Genomic DNA, 14,744 nt, shown 5'->3' with positions numbered 1-14,744 from the left:
AAAAAAAAACTTTATATAAACAATGTATTAGAAAAGTACAAAATTCATCAATTCCCAGACAGGCCAGTTGCCATTATCACATCAAAACACCAGTAACAGAAAAAAAATGAAGTGCATGAACCACTGCAAACAGTGAAATCATGCACAGGACATAAACTTCCTACCGTGGCATGTCCTCTGGCCACCTGTTCTCCTTTCTCTTCTCTCCCCATTTGCTGTGGAGTTGGCAGTGTGAGAAGGGGTTGGAGACATCCACAGGGGAGGGACTGAATATGGAGGGCTTCATGGGGCAAGGCTACCCTGCCCAGCCATTCATGGATGTGCCACCCAGCCCTGGAGTCTTCTAAGCTGCTTTTGGACTGCAGCACTGGGTAGCAGGCAAGGGACTCAGGCTGTGATGTGGGTGATGCAGCAGGGGCCTTGCAGATTACTCTTGTAGTCATTAGCAATATGAGCCACTGAAAGTTTTCTGCTGAGCTCTTTCCTATTCCCTTATCTGTTCCAGGAACTGCAGTGCAAATGTGTGCTTCCGCACTGAAACCCTGGCCTCAATCTGTGCAGCCAGCCTGAGCCTTTCCTCTTGGCATGCCTTTCCTCTAGCCGCAAGTCCCTCTGGTTTTGGTATAGGACCTGCTTGTTGGTCTTGTCCAAAACCTTAACCCTAAATTCATCAGGGAAAGGCTTCCTCTTCGAATGGTTCATGAAGGTACACTGGCCCAGATTTCTGATGCAATGTGTACAAAAGATGGAGGTACTGCAGCCAGTGGAGGTCAAGGGGCCTGGAACAGAACAAGACATGGAGGGTTACTGACACAAATAGCTCAGTGCAGGAGTACAGAAAAATTCCTTTTGGAGTTTCAAGGACAAAGTCACAGGCACGGACTTTCCGAAGTGTCGGGGGTGCTTGATCCATTCCCCCAAGGCCTTACTCCCGCCCATCTCTTCCTGCCCCCACCACATCTCTTCCCACCCAGTTCCGTCCCCTCCCCCGAACACACCACTTCCTCGCTCCTCCCTCTTCCTTCCCAGCCTCCTGCACACCATGAAATAGCTTATCGTGGAATGCGGGAAGGGAAGGGGAGGTGCTGATTAATGGGGTCCACCAGTGGGCAGGAGGCACTGGGGGAGAAGGGAAGGGAGGTGCTGATGGGGGGCTGCTGGTGGGTGCTCAGCACCCATCATTTTTTCCCCTGTGAGCGCTCCAGCCCCGGAGCGCCCACGGAGTCAGTGCCTATGGACAAAGTGATACTTCTCCAAACTGTAGTTCTATGTATTGTGAGAGGGATGCTTCAGACCACAGAATGTCACTGGACACAGCTTGATTAATTGCAGCGAAAGAAGAAGTGCACACACAGCGGTGAGTTAAAAATGCAAAGCTATTTGTTTGGTTTTAGAAAACTGCAGAATTACCTGAGTTGGGGGTGGGGGAGAAGAGTGCCATCAGTGGCTGTGCTACAAAATCTTTTTCTATCATTTCAGGCCTTCCATATTTTCAAGGACATAGCAGTTCTTGTGGTGCCCAATTGGCAAAGGGAGATGTTATTCCAAGCTGCGGGTAGGAAACTGCAGTTTATGCACCCGAGGTATTCAAACAGTGATTGAACAGCACATCTGAATGGAGTGGGCTGGTCAGCTACCGAAATGGCCCTGAAAAATACACTCTTCCCCAGAATATGACCGACTGGAGTTCCTGCTTCAGGAAAAGTTTGCAGCTATCAGCACCTAGGAATACGTCAGAATTCATGAGGGAAATCAACAGGATGCTACATTAGCTTCCACCTGACTTACTCTGTTATGGCTGCATGCAAACATGCAGAACTCCACAGCCTTCCTGCTCCCCTTTACCTCTGGCACATTTCTGGGTAAAATTTAAAATCCAGTAGTATTTGGGACTAGATTTGTAAATCAAAACACATTTCTACATCCCTCAACCCCACATAGTTCTGTTTCCAGACAGCACAGTAGACTGGTTAGTGCTTACAAAGTAGCATACTTACAGGCATAGCAATGCAAGTTTATTATATTTAAGGAATAGGAACGTCCCTAGCAAAAAAACAAAAAACCAAAACAAACCTGTGCCTTTCCAGTAAAAAACACACTTTAAAGATTTTTGTCATTGCATTTCCTGGTTGCAAATTTGAACTCCACAGAAGGGTGGAAGGGAGGGGGGTGCCAAGGCATTGACATACAATCTGCCATTAGTGGATACACACTGCTAGCTGACAATTTTCATAACTTTTGCATCAGTTCATAGAGCAGAAATGCCTCCCATTAGCGTATTAATAAACATTAAAACGCAGCCAGAAACTTACCAGGCTCGGGCAGCTTTTGTCCATCTGTATCTGCTGCAGACTCTGAGGTGGGTTGTTCCTTAAGGGGACATCAAACAGTTGCTCCAGAATGTGCTGCTGCTCCTGCTCTAGAACTGGTTTCAGCAACAGAATCACTTCATTGTCCTCATGGCCTGCTGCTGGCTCCCATCATCCCCCATACTGGATTCTGGGACCAGCAGGGCACCTTCCCAGCTGACAAGTCATCACAGACTAGCATTGGCTCTGTACTGGGCACAATGCCCAGCACTCAGGTCATACTCATAAAACCGGCATGATGTTGGCGATCTGCTCGAGGTGTCATACTAATCCCTGGTTTTCCAGTATTCACTCGAGACAGTTAATCTGTTCTCTGCATTGGTCACCAGCCCGGTAAATTGCAAAGCTGCCAGCTTCTTTGCTATTTGCTGGTATGCGCGATCATTGCTGGTACTCTTAAAGTGCACTTTTTGCTGGCTTTGCGTCAAGGATTTACCAAAATCTGGCTGTTTTCCCATGACCATGAAGCAGCACTCTTTGCAAAACGTTTCTTCTGTTCAGTCTCCATTACAAATATAGAATAGGATGTTTGCAGCTCAGTGGTCAGAAGATAATGGAAGGGTTAATGCTGACTCACCGAGTTGCTGCTGCACACCAAGGGGGGGTTGCTTCCGTTTTCACTGGAGTTGGAGATTGTTGGGAGAGAAAGGACAAAGGAAGTTGGTCCATGGGATTGTGTGATACTTTTGGCGGAGTCCCAGAACCCAAGTAAGGAGTGGGGTGGGAGTGGGGGAGGGAGTTGGGGCTGCATCTACACTGCAAAGCAATAGGGCTTGAACCCTGGGTCACAGCTTGACTCTGGCTCAGACCCTCCATATCCACAGGGTCCTGGGAGCCTAAGTCTGAGCCAGAAATGGAGAGATGTGTGTGAAGATGGAAGAGGGAGTCTGGGTACCAGCACGAGTCTGAACCCAGGCATACATTACAGTGTAGGCATACTCTAGGACCGTTTCTAAAATGCCGCTACCATGACTGCATACAACCACCAGGTTTCCCAAAGGTCACAGCAGTTTCCTGTGCAGTGGGGGGGAAGCATCAGCCCCTTCCCTTCCTCTGTTTCTCCTGCATGTGCCGTCTCTGGAGGCACAGGTGGGACACACAATGCTTAAGGAGCAAGGTGAGGTGGCAAGGAGGGGGTGAGAAGGCAAGCGGCAAGGTGAGCAGCAGGGGGCCTGGCGAAGGAGTAAGGAGACTAGCAGCGAGCCAGCAGCAGGGTAAGGAAGCAGGGGTCGGGGTCGTGTCGGGTCTGGCTGCAAGGAGGGAAGTGAGGAGGTTAGCAGTGAGCCACCAGCAAGTGGAGGTTCTTCAGGTGGGCAAGGGAGTGAAGAGATGAGCAGCGGGTGGGGGACTGAGGAGGGACGCAGGAGATGAGCAGTGGGCCTGGGCACACGGAGGTGAGCGGCAGGTATGTGAGCGGTAGGTAGAGCCGCTCTTTTGGGAAGCTAGCCCCCAACTCCACCCCTTCTTCCCGCCTCCCCCCCAGTAGCTGCAGGCCCAAGACCCCCTGTGCCTGGAGCCACAAGACCCCCACCTGGAGAAGCCATGAGCACCTCCCCCCAGGAGCCCTGGGCTGGCCAAGGCTCCAAGACCCCCACATACACACATATCTGCCCAGAGGAGCTCTGGACTGGCTGAAGCCTGGAGCACTCCGCCCCTTGTCCAGAGGAGCTCCAGGCTGGCTGAAGCCCTGAGCCCCACCTGCCCGGAGGAGCCCTGGGCCAGCCACAGCTGTGCCTCTCCTTCCCTCCCCAGACCCAAGCCACCAAGAGGTTTTTCATTATTATCTGGACATCTATTATGTCAAAGCATTTTTAAATTTACTTGAGAATTGTTATACAGACAACCATTATAACCAAAAAAGCAAAAGAATAAAAAAAGACAAGAACATGCAAAGAACCTTATTTGTGTTTCAATTCTGTTAGGTACAATAAAGAATAGAGAACTGTGCATGATTTTTTATTATTGAGTCTGCAAAAAACCCCAAAACCTTACATAAATAAATTACAATGATTTAGATGTTTAAGTGTGCATATTACTTTCAGGGAAAAAAAAAGTGTCAGTGCGGCCACCAGCAAGAGTTGAGGCCACCAAAATATTTGTTGCGAGAACCCCTGCCCTAGGAGATTTGTGGAGTGAATAAATGGGTTTCTCAAAGACAAAGGACAAGCTGACACCTCTAGTCAGGTGTCAAAGTCGCTTGGCAATCACCTGTCCAATGGCCTTCTTTGGCAACAAAGCGGGGCAGGAACAGATCAACCTGCATTTTAGCAAACATGGAACTTCTTTCACCATGAGTCTTCACGTATCCTTCCTCACAGCAGGAAGAAACTTTATCTAGGGGTAATCCTCAAGAAAATGCAATTCATAAGGTGACAGGACTATAAAAGTAAAGAGCAAAAACATCTTATCTTACTTTCTTTCACTTAAGACAACAAAGGAACCAGCCCTTTCACTTTGGGGAAAGAATCTGATCCGAGAATTTCATCAGCCATATTGCTGGGAACCTGTGGTAAGAATTTTACGTTGAACCAAGTTTTAGCTACTAGGAAGCGTTTTATCTTTATTTTTCCTGTAACCATTTCTGATTTTAATACCTTATACTTGTAATCACTTAAAACCTCTCTTTGTAATTAAATAATTCTTTTTAATCTAAAATAATCCAGTATTGTGTTTAAACTGAACTGCCTGGTAACTTCAGTTAAAATAACTAACTGTTGAATACTGACCCTTTACAGGGGCAATGGACTTTTAATATCTGAATTGTCCAGAAAAGGGCTGGACAGCGCAGAACACATGATTTTTGGGAAACCTCCAGACTGGGAATGTGTTGGGGTCACCCTGCAAGTAGCAAACAAGGTGGGTGCAAGCCAGAATAAGACTGGAGTGTTGCCAACAGCCTGCTGGGATCACAGTTGCTGGACCCAGGCTGCAACTATACACAGATAGTCAGGATGTGACCGGCATGCAGTCAGGCTGTTTGGAAGAAGCCCTGGTTGGGAGCTACAACAGCAAACCATTGTGAGGCATCCACGGTTGCGGGGCAGGTGGTGACAACACCTCATTGGTCTAGACTGTACCTCTGAACATGACAGTGCTGTGCCTGTGTTTTTCCATCAGTGAGGTTTCAAGAGAGTCAGTCTCAGAGAAAGAAGCTGAATTTTCTATCTTTGCTATTCTTCTCTCCCCTTTTGCATGGATGTGTCTTGTTTTATCTTTAGAAAATTGAATCATGCTTTAACGCTAACAACAGTTCCAGTCCATCTCAACTAAAATTCTTCTCTTCCCCCAAAAAGGACAATTACCAACTTTAATATCATATAAAAAAAACTGTCAAACACAGATTTTCCCCCTTTATAAACCTCAACTAATAAAATATGAAGTGTTAAAATAAAAGCCTTACTTAACATTCCAAATAATTGAACTTTTTTTCCTCCCCCTGTATCTTTAACAAAAAGTTTTAAAAAATTAATAGCGTATTTGCCATAGTACTAAGCAGGCTAAAGTCTGTCTGTGCCAAAGCTCAAGCCTTAGTTAACATACTGTGTAGTGCTGGACAGTAAATGAGTTATATTATTAACATCTTAACTCTTTAAACCCATATATTCCATCTTAAATACATACACCATCTCTTTGAAACCCAGTCTTTTGAAGCTGAGCCATGAGGGAAAGACCCACTGTCTACTAATAACCAGTTCCCAACCAAAGACCCCCAAACTGCATAAAGGAAAGAGTAAATTTTTCAGGATGGTGCTAGTTCTGAGCTGAGGCTGTTATCAACTTGTGACCATAGAAGAGAGACTCCTTCGTGGGGTTTGCAAGGACTGCTTCTGACAGAGCCTACATTAGAGTTGGGCTGATCACTGGCAAGCTCATTGGCATGTACATACATTCTTTCTGTTTTTAATGTGTTTTCCTCTGTAGTGCTTTTATCTTATGAATGAAATAGGCTTGCACAAGAAGTGTGTGTGGTAACTTAATTGTTGACAATTGTTCTGAAGAGAAGTATCTGAAGAGAAGGCATTATTAGTATCGGAAGAGAAGGCATGAGAAGCCTGCCTAGGTAGCCTGTCTTTTGCTGGGAACAACACAGTGAAGGCAGCGAACTGATCAGCTTGGAAATACCCTTGTCCGGAGGGAGCAAGACGTGTCTCCACCCAAGATAAGTGACTGCCAGGGGAGCTGGAAGCCTGAGAGTGGATGCCCTCATTGAGCCACTAACAGGAAATAATGGTGCAGCTGCCTGGATCTGTGATGGTTTCCAGAGCTTTAGAAGGCTCCTCAGCATTAAGTCATCCATTAGCTCCTGAATTCTAAACAAGCTGAAATAGCCTATATAAGGAACCAGACACAGATTAAGTCACTTGGCTAAAGTCTGGAATTGCTAAACCAGGAGTTGAAGCCAAGCCTCATGAGTCACAGTTCAGCGCATTGCCATATCACCATCCTTTCTGCTAAATTTCACAAGGAATGAAGTATTTCTTTACTCAGATTTCAGAAGGGTTGCCATATCCAAAAATGCCGGTCTAAGTGTCTTTCCTTCATCACGTAGGAGGTTTGTGGTAAGACCTTGTGAAGTGCACAAATACAATGACAGCACTCCATGGAAGAAGATACCTGAAATAAAGAACTTCTGGGCTTCCAGGCCAATGCGTCTTCCCCAAAGCTACAGAGTTCCTTCTGGAGGAGGATTCCTCTCTCCTTAAGTGGCAAGTCACCAGGGACAAGTTCACAGGAGTTTGAAGCCAGTCTGCACAGCATAGTAATGAGTCAATCTTGAGCCCTAAGCAGAGCCAAAAGCAAACTCCAATAATTTTAATCTTTAGATACTAAGTTTCTTCTTGGTGCTGGACACTAGACCTCACTAGATGGATTTCATATGGATACTGGTGTTCCCCATTTTTGTTTCTGTATGCAAATGCCAAAATAATTGAAAAACTCCAAAAAAAATGACCTTTTTGGTAGATTCGGGGCACCTGAACCTCTTGATCAAAAGAATATACATCTTCACACAAATGCTACCCTGGGCACCTGTCAAGGTTCCTTCCCCACTATGAACTCTAGGGTACAGATGTGGGGACCTGCATGAAAAACTCCCTAAGCTTATTTTTACCAGCTTAGATTAAAACTTCCCCAACGTACAAACTATTTTACCTTTTGCCCTTGGCCTTTATTGCTGCTACCAAGCAGCGTCTAACAGGAAAAGAGCCCGCTTGGAAACGTCTTCCCCCCCCAAAATCCTCCCAAACCCTACACCCCCTTTCCTTGGGAAGACTTGATAATAATCCTCACCAATTTGCATAGGTGAGCACAGACCCAAACCCTTGGATCTTAAGAACAATTTAAAAGCAATTGGGTTCTTAAAAGAAGAATTTTAATGGAAGAAAAAGTATCACCTCTGTAAAATCAGGATGGTAAATACCTTACAGGATAATCAGATTCAAAACAGAGAATCCCTCTAGGCAAAACCTTAAGTTACAAAAAAGACAAAAACAGGAATATACATTCCATTCAGCACGAAAAACTTATTTTAATCAGCCATTTAAACAAAAACAGAATCTAACGCACATCTAACTAGATTGCTTATTAGCCCTTTACAGGAGGAGTTCTGACCTGCATTCCTGCTCTAGTCCCGTCAAAAGCAACACACCGACAGAGAGAACCCTTTGTTTTCCCCCACTCCAGCTTTGAAAGTCTCGTCTCTCGGTAATTTTGGTCAGGTGCCAGTGGGGTTATCTTAGCTTCTTAACCCTTTACAGGTGAAAGGGTTTTTTCCTCTGCCCAGGAGGGATTTAAAAGTGGTTAGCCTTCCCTTTACATTTATGAGCCCCTCAACCAAGTGCTGAACTGGCATGCCAATTTAACAATGTATGTGAATTTTAGAAAGGTTTGAAGACTAGAATTTGTGTAGAATTCCTGCTGCATTTTTAATTCCCTAATTACAATAGGTGTTCCATAAACGATAAACTGCTTGTAGTGCTTATTTTGCAGTACTTAAACTAAGGTACTGAGTGGGAGGATTAGAAGCCTGCAGGGAAATCAATACATGGGGATAAAGTGTTGCCAGGACCACTGTACTGTCCCTGTCCCACTCCAACCTCAAGTGACCAAAGCTATGGTCTAAGACTAGCTGGTGGTGTACCTAGGAATGAGGCAAGAAGTCTGTGTGCACAGAGTTTTCTAGTACAGTATATAACTGATATTGATAAAAAAGCAATGCATTATACAGCTAGGAAGGGACAATTACAGCTTGACATTTTTACATGATAATACAATAGCAAGTATAAATAATGTCCTATTAAGGCCAGAAAAGTGTTGTTGCGCACAATATGATCCATGATACGGGTGGGAAAAACCATGTTTTCTTCAATGATATGATTCCATCCCTGCAGTTTTATCTAGGCAGTCTTGACAAATAGTGAAAGTTAGTGTTATTACACTCTAAAAATTTTAACTGGTCTAAAATATTTCATGAGAACTAGAATTAGGGAACTTAATAAATTTGAATTGACAAGGAGAATGTGGGAAGAACTGATGGAAGCCTTGCTATGAAGTTTTATTGTAACTGACATCTCCAAAGACCATCTCTCTTCTCCTGCTTGAAAGAGACTAAAGATAATCACTGTTTTTCATAACAGCTTAAAATCTCCCACACCCACACTCTCCTTTGCAGATCCCAGCAGTAAAAGCAAGCATTTGTCCTTTCATTGAGAAGGTTAATTCTTTCCTCATGTTTCCAAGGATGTGGTGTACACATCCTACATTGATCTGGATAAAGAGTCTGGATAAAGGTACACTTGACAGAACATAAAAGTCCCACCTCTATCCAGGAAAGAGTCTGCACTGGAGTGGTGTTTGCCCAGCTGATGAGGCACTCGCAAGGAAAATGGCTGTGAGGCTAAATAGAAGTGGATGATGCAGGGGCACATATCCACCACATGCAAGCGTTAGAACAGTATATATGGTCAACAAGATAAGAGAACCTCAAAAGGTAACAGAGGGAGTATCAGAAACCTACTTGGTGACTAGACATTACCTCCATTGCTAACTTCTGCATGAAAAAAAACTGAGAAAAGACTGGGTTTTCCATCCCTTTCCACTCTTGGGACAGGATAGCTGTCCAGGATCCCCACCACCAATGCACCAGGAGGCAAAATAAATGTTTTTTAGTAAGGTCTGGACTCTACAGGATGGGTTAGAACATCCTTAGGCTGGTAACCACACCATCACAAGCATCTGAAGAATTAACCTGGGGTGGAGTATTCTTCCACAAAACACACTGGTGGCACAAAAGCACAAGACAGAGAAATTAACATCCAGCCAGTCCAAACACTGACAGCACCTGTTCTTTTGGTGGTAATTCAACAAGACTCACTGTGGGTTTAAACTGATTTTTCTTGAACACATAACCCAACCCACATACTCAGTTTCTATTTTTCTCAGGCTACACTTAGTTGGATTGGCCATGAGTTCTGCTCAATGAGACTCGGAGGCCAAATATGGAATTCACAATCAAATGAAGACAACCATATAATCTAAACACGTTGCTCTGTATTGCAGGTAACCACAGAACATTTTTCAACCAATGCTTGGAACATCACAGGAGCCCCATGGAAGGGTCAGGAAGTAACCAAAAATGGAGTTAAATACATTTTTTTCTCCTAGATCCAGAGAGGGCTCAAGCAATCTCTTCATCAACTGCAGGGTCTGGAGGTATTTGAATTTTCTTAGATTATCCAGCAGCTAATCCACTGGGGCATAGTTAAGCATCAAATTTGTACTCATTGTTCACTTTGCAGAAGTTGATACAAAAATCTGATAGACCAGTCTGGTCTGAGGAGAAATGTAATCAAGATACACCCATTCAACTGAGAGGGTTCCCCCACCCTCTGCTAGAGCATTTGCCTGTTTTGATGTTATGTTTAGGGCAGCTAATCATACTTGAGGGGGGAAAAACTCTAGGGATTATCTGGGATGGGAAGCAAAGCAAGGGGAGTTTACTTGATGAATTGTGGAATGCATCTCTAGGTGCAATTTCTAGATCTAGTTCTATTAATCACAAAAGTTATTATTACTATTTTTATTGCCATACCACCAAGGAGCCCTAGCCCTTGGATTCCCACTGCACTACGTGCTGAACAAACAAAAAGACAGTCCCTACCTCAAATTTACAATCTAAGTATAAAAACAAGAGAAAAGATGGATACAAACAAATCAATGGAGGAGTACAAGGAAACAACAAGAATATTGATCAATATACCAACAGCCTAACAGTTGTCAAAGTTTTTTGTAGCCATTGTGTCAAAGCAGACTTAAGGAGGATGAGGTAGCTTTGCAGATGTTTATGGGAGTTGCTCACAATTGAGAGAGGCAGTACTGGAGAAAGCACAAAGGTGCTTGCCTGGAAATTTAACAAGTGGTGATGGAGGCTAGCATCACTGGCCAACTGGAGGTAGGAGATGACATCTCAATAATGAATGTAATATGACGGGGTGGGGATAGGCTGTGAAAGGTCATTAAAGAGAAGATGCGAAGCTTGTTTGATGAAATAATGAGAGCCAATCAGTAGAGGGATTGAAAAAAAAAAAAAAAGAAGAGGTAACATGGTCAAAGCGACAGACTAGGAAAATTATCCTTGCTGCAGTATTCTGAATGGATGGGCAAGATTCATCCAGGCCAGAAAAAAGAATGTTTCAGTAATGGAGATGTGGGATGAGATTACCTAGAATAAGAGTTTTAGCTTGGCGAATGGATAGGAAAGGCTAGGCTGCAACTTAGTTACACACACACACGCACGCACACACACGCACACACACAAACTGTCCACAAGATTCAGACAGTCCGGACTTGAGGATTTACAGAGAGGTCCAAGTTGAAAATGACAGCCAGGTTACAGGGTTAAGTGACCACAGGATGGTGTTGTCCACTGTGATTGAGAAAGGATGCATTATCAAGACTACTGAAATACTGGGTCCAGCCCAGGCATTCACGCTTTAAAAGAGTACATTCCTCTTAGCTGCATACAACTACAGTCCCCACTGCTGCTACTAAAACGTCTTCTTCCACCACCAATATAAGTTCTAGCTGAGTACTGTAAACCCCTCTGCTATTCAGTCTTCCTCCCTGCCCCATTAAGATACCATGCTGAGACCAGCTGGTGAGCCAGGGAGGCTAAGAAGCAGCATCAAAGAATGAGAGCAGCCAATACAACTAGGGAACCCTAACAGTGCTACTTATGGAGCTATTTATTATGATGTATAAGGAGAGTAATGTAAAAAGTACAAAAGAAAAGGAGTACTTGTGGCACCTTAGAGACTGACAAATTTGAGCATAAGCTTTCGATGCATCCGATGAAGTGAGCTGTAGCTCACGAAAGCTTATGCTCAAATAAATTTGTTAGTCTCCAAGGTGCCACAAGTACTCCTTTTCTTTTTTGAGAATACAGACTAACACGGCTGCTACTCTGAAACCTATAAAAAGTACATGCGTAACTTCGTGACAGCTGCCCTCATGTCAGACAGCAGAGATTGAATCAGGGGCCTCCAAAAACTAAAAGCATGAGCTGCTACAACTTGAGCTAAAGCTCTATAGCTGAGGGCTAGAACAATTCATCCTCTGTAGATTGGCACAGAGGAGAACCTGTGCAATACACACATTAGTGAGTTATTTGTACAAACTTTTGCTGTGCACATGTGACGACAGCACGCGTGCGCGTGCACGTGTGTGTTTGTTATTTGCAGAGGCTGTGGTTATTAAGCAAGAAGGATCCAAACAGATGAGATACCCTGAACTAATTTCAAGAAAGGAAGCATTTTTAATACGTCTGTCAATGTTACTAAATGTTTTTTAAAACATTTTGGTTATGACTAAAGCTATGATTCAATCACGTGTATTTTTAGTAAAAGTCATGGAGAGGTCATGGGCAATCAACAAAAATTCAGGGCTGGTGACCTCTCCATGACTTTTACCCATGATTAAATCAGGAGCGGGGTGGGGAGAGGAGAAGAGGAAGAGGGCTGTTGCTGGGTGGAACACGAGTACCAGCTTCTGAGAGCCAGGGCCAGCCAGCCAGCCAGACTGCTGCCCGGGGCCAATGGACCACAACTGCTCCAGCCGGCCAGACTGCTGCCTGGGGAGCAGTTGGCCCAGGAGCCAGCTGCTTGGGCGACCCTGGGGTCAGCCACACTGGCCCTTGCAGAAGTCACGGAATCCATGACTTCCACGACATCAGTGACAGACATGAAGCCCTAGTTATGGCTGATGTATGTATATTTGGGAAAAAAGAAATTATTACACAGCCTTTCAACTCACTTTAAGTTTATTACTTATGAAACTGATATTTTTAACAGAAGAAATAACCAGCTATAGTACTTTACATTGGGATGGTTATAGAGAAGTATGCTCTTCTATATGGCAAACAGTATTCTATATACTTCTTGAACATGCCTCAAAATTAACCACTTTGGATGTAGAAGCCCTCTACACCAACACTCCACACAAAGATGGACTACAAGCCATCAGGAACAGTATCGCCGATAATGTCACAGCTAACCTGGTGGCTGAACTTTGTGACTTTGTCCTCACCCATAACTATTTCACATTTGGGGACAATGTATACCTTCAAATCAGCAGCACTGCGATGGGTACCCGCATGGCCGCACAGTATGCCAACATTTTTATGGCTGACTTAGAACAACGCTTCCTCAGCTCTCGTCCCCTAATGCCCCTACTCTACTTGCGCTACATTGATGACATCATCATCTGGACCCATGGAAAAGAAGCTCTTGAGGAATTCCACCATGATTTCAACAATTTCCATCCCACCATCAACCTCAGCCTGGACCAGTCCACACAAGAGATCCACTTCCTGGACACTACGGCGCTAATAAGCGATGTTCACATAAACACCACCCTATAATCGGAAACCTACTGACTGCTATGCCTACCTACATGCTTCTAGCTTTCATCCAGATCCCACCACATGATCCATTGTCTACAGCCAAGCTCTACGATATAACCACATTTGCTCCGACACTTCAGACAGAGACAAACACCTACAAGGTTATGCATTCTTACAACTACAATACCCACCTGCTGAAGTGAAGTAACAGATTGACAGAGCCAGAAGAGTACCCAGAAGTCACCTACTACAGGACAGGCCCAAAAAAGAAAATAACAGAACGCCACTTACCATCACTGTCAGCCCCCAACTAAAACCTCTCCAACGCATCATCAAGGATCTACAACCTATCCTGAAGGACGACCCATCACTCTCACAGATCTTGGGAGACAGGCTAGTCCTTGCTTACAGACAGCCCCCCAAACTGAAGCAAATGCTCACCAGCAACCACACACCACACAACAGAACCACTAACCCAGGAACCTATCCTTGCAACAAAGCCCGTTGACAACTCTGTCCACATATCTATTCAGGGAACAACATCATAGGGCCTAATCACATCAGCCACACTATCAGAGGCTCGTTCACCTGCGCATCTACCAATGTGATATATGCCATCATGTGCCAGCAATGCCCCTCTGCCATGTACATTGGTCAAACTGGACAGTCTCTACGTAAAAGACTAACGGGACACAAATCAGATGTCAAGAATTATAACGTTCAAAAACCAGTCTGAGAACATTTCAATCTCTCCGGTCACTCGATTACAGACCTAAGAGTGGCTATCCTTCAACAAAAAAGCTTCAAAAACAGACTCCAAGGAGAGACTGCTGAATTGGAATTAATTTGCAAACTGGATACAATTAACTTAGGCTTGAATAGAGACTGGGAGTGGATGGGTCATTACACAAAGTAAAACTATTTCCCCATGTTGCAGAGTGGCAGCCGTGTTAGTCTGTATTCGCAAAAAGATAAGGAGTACTGGTGGCACCTTAGAGACTAACAAATTTAAAACTTAAAATTAAAAATTTGTTAGTCTCTAAGGTGCCACCAGTACTCCTTTTCTATTTCCCCATGTTATTTCTCCCCCCCCACTGTTCCTCAGACGTTCTTGTTAACTGCTGGAAATGGCCCACCTTGATGATCACCATGGAAGGTTTTCCTCCTCCCCCACCTTTCCTGCTGGTAATAGCTCATCTTAAGTGATCACTCTCCTTACAGGGTGTATGATAAAACCCATTGTTTCATGTTCTCTGTGTATGTGTATATAAATCTCCCCACTGCATTTTCCACCAAATGCGTCTGATGAAGTGAGCTGTAGCTCACGAAAGCTTATGCTCAAATAAATTTGTTAGTCTCTAAGGTGCCACAAGTACTCCTTTTCTTTTTGCAAATACAGACTAACACGGCTGCTACTCTGAAATCTGCTAAGTTAGTGTAATGTTGATCTGTTGGCACCGGGATCAAACCTGCAACCT

The 14,744-nt window shown here is 44.4% G+C and overlaps 1 protein-coding gene across 12 annotated transcripts in view; it reads right to left on the bottom strand.

Annotated features, from left to right (window-relative positions):
* CERT1 (ceramide transporter 1) overlaps positions 1–14,744 on the bottom strand; it is a 160,650-nt gene that overhangs the window by 132,179 nt on the left and 13,727 nt on the right. The window contains exons 1-3 of one of the 12 annotated variants that reach the window (XM_038402051.2): positions 2,313–2,898; positions 1,411–1,722; positions 165–779 (exon numbers count right to left, since the gene is read on the bottom strand). The exons of 6 other annotated variants lie outside the window; for them this stretch is intronic. In XM_038402051.2, the coding sequence (XP_038257979.1) occupies positions 165–443 (279 nt within the window). In that variant the 5' untranslated portion in view covers positions 444–779; positions 1,411–1,722; positions 2,313–2,898. Of the gene's footprint in view, positions 1–164; positions 780–1,410; positions 1,723–2,312; positions 2,899–14,744 lie in introns of those variants that run through there. 5 more of the 12 variants (XM_043515240.1, XM_043515242.1, XM_038402052.2 and 2 more) reach the window with 5 other exon arrangements.

This window comes from Dermochelys coriacea, chromosome 5 (genome assembly GCF_009764565.3).
Source record: "Dermochelys coriacea isolate rDerCor1 chromosome 5, rDerCor1.pri.v4, whole genome shotgun sequence".
NCBI lineage: Eukaryota > Metazoa > Chordata > Testudines > Dermochelyidae > Dermochelys > Dermochelys coriacea.
This window is presented reverse-complemented; position numbering and strand designations above follow the sequence as displayed.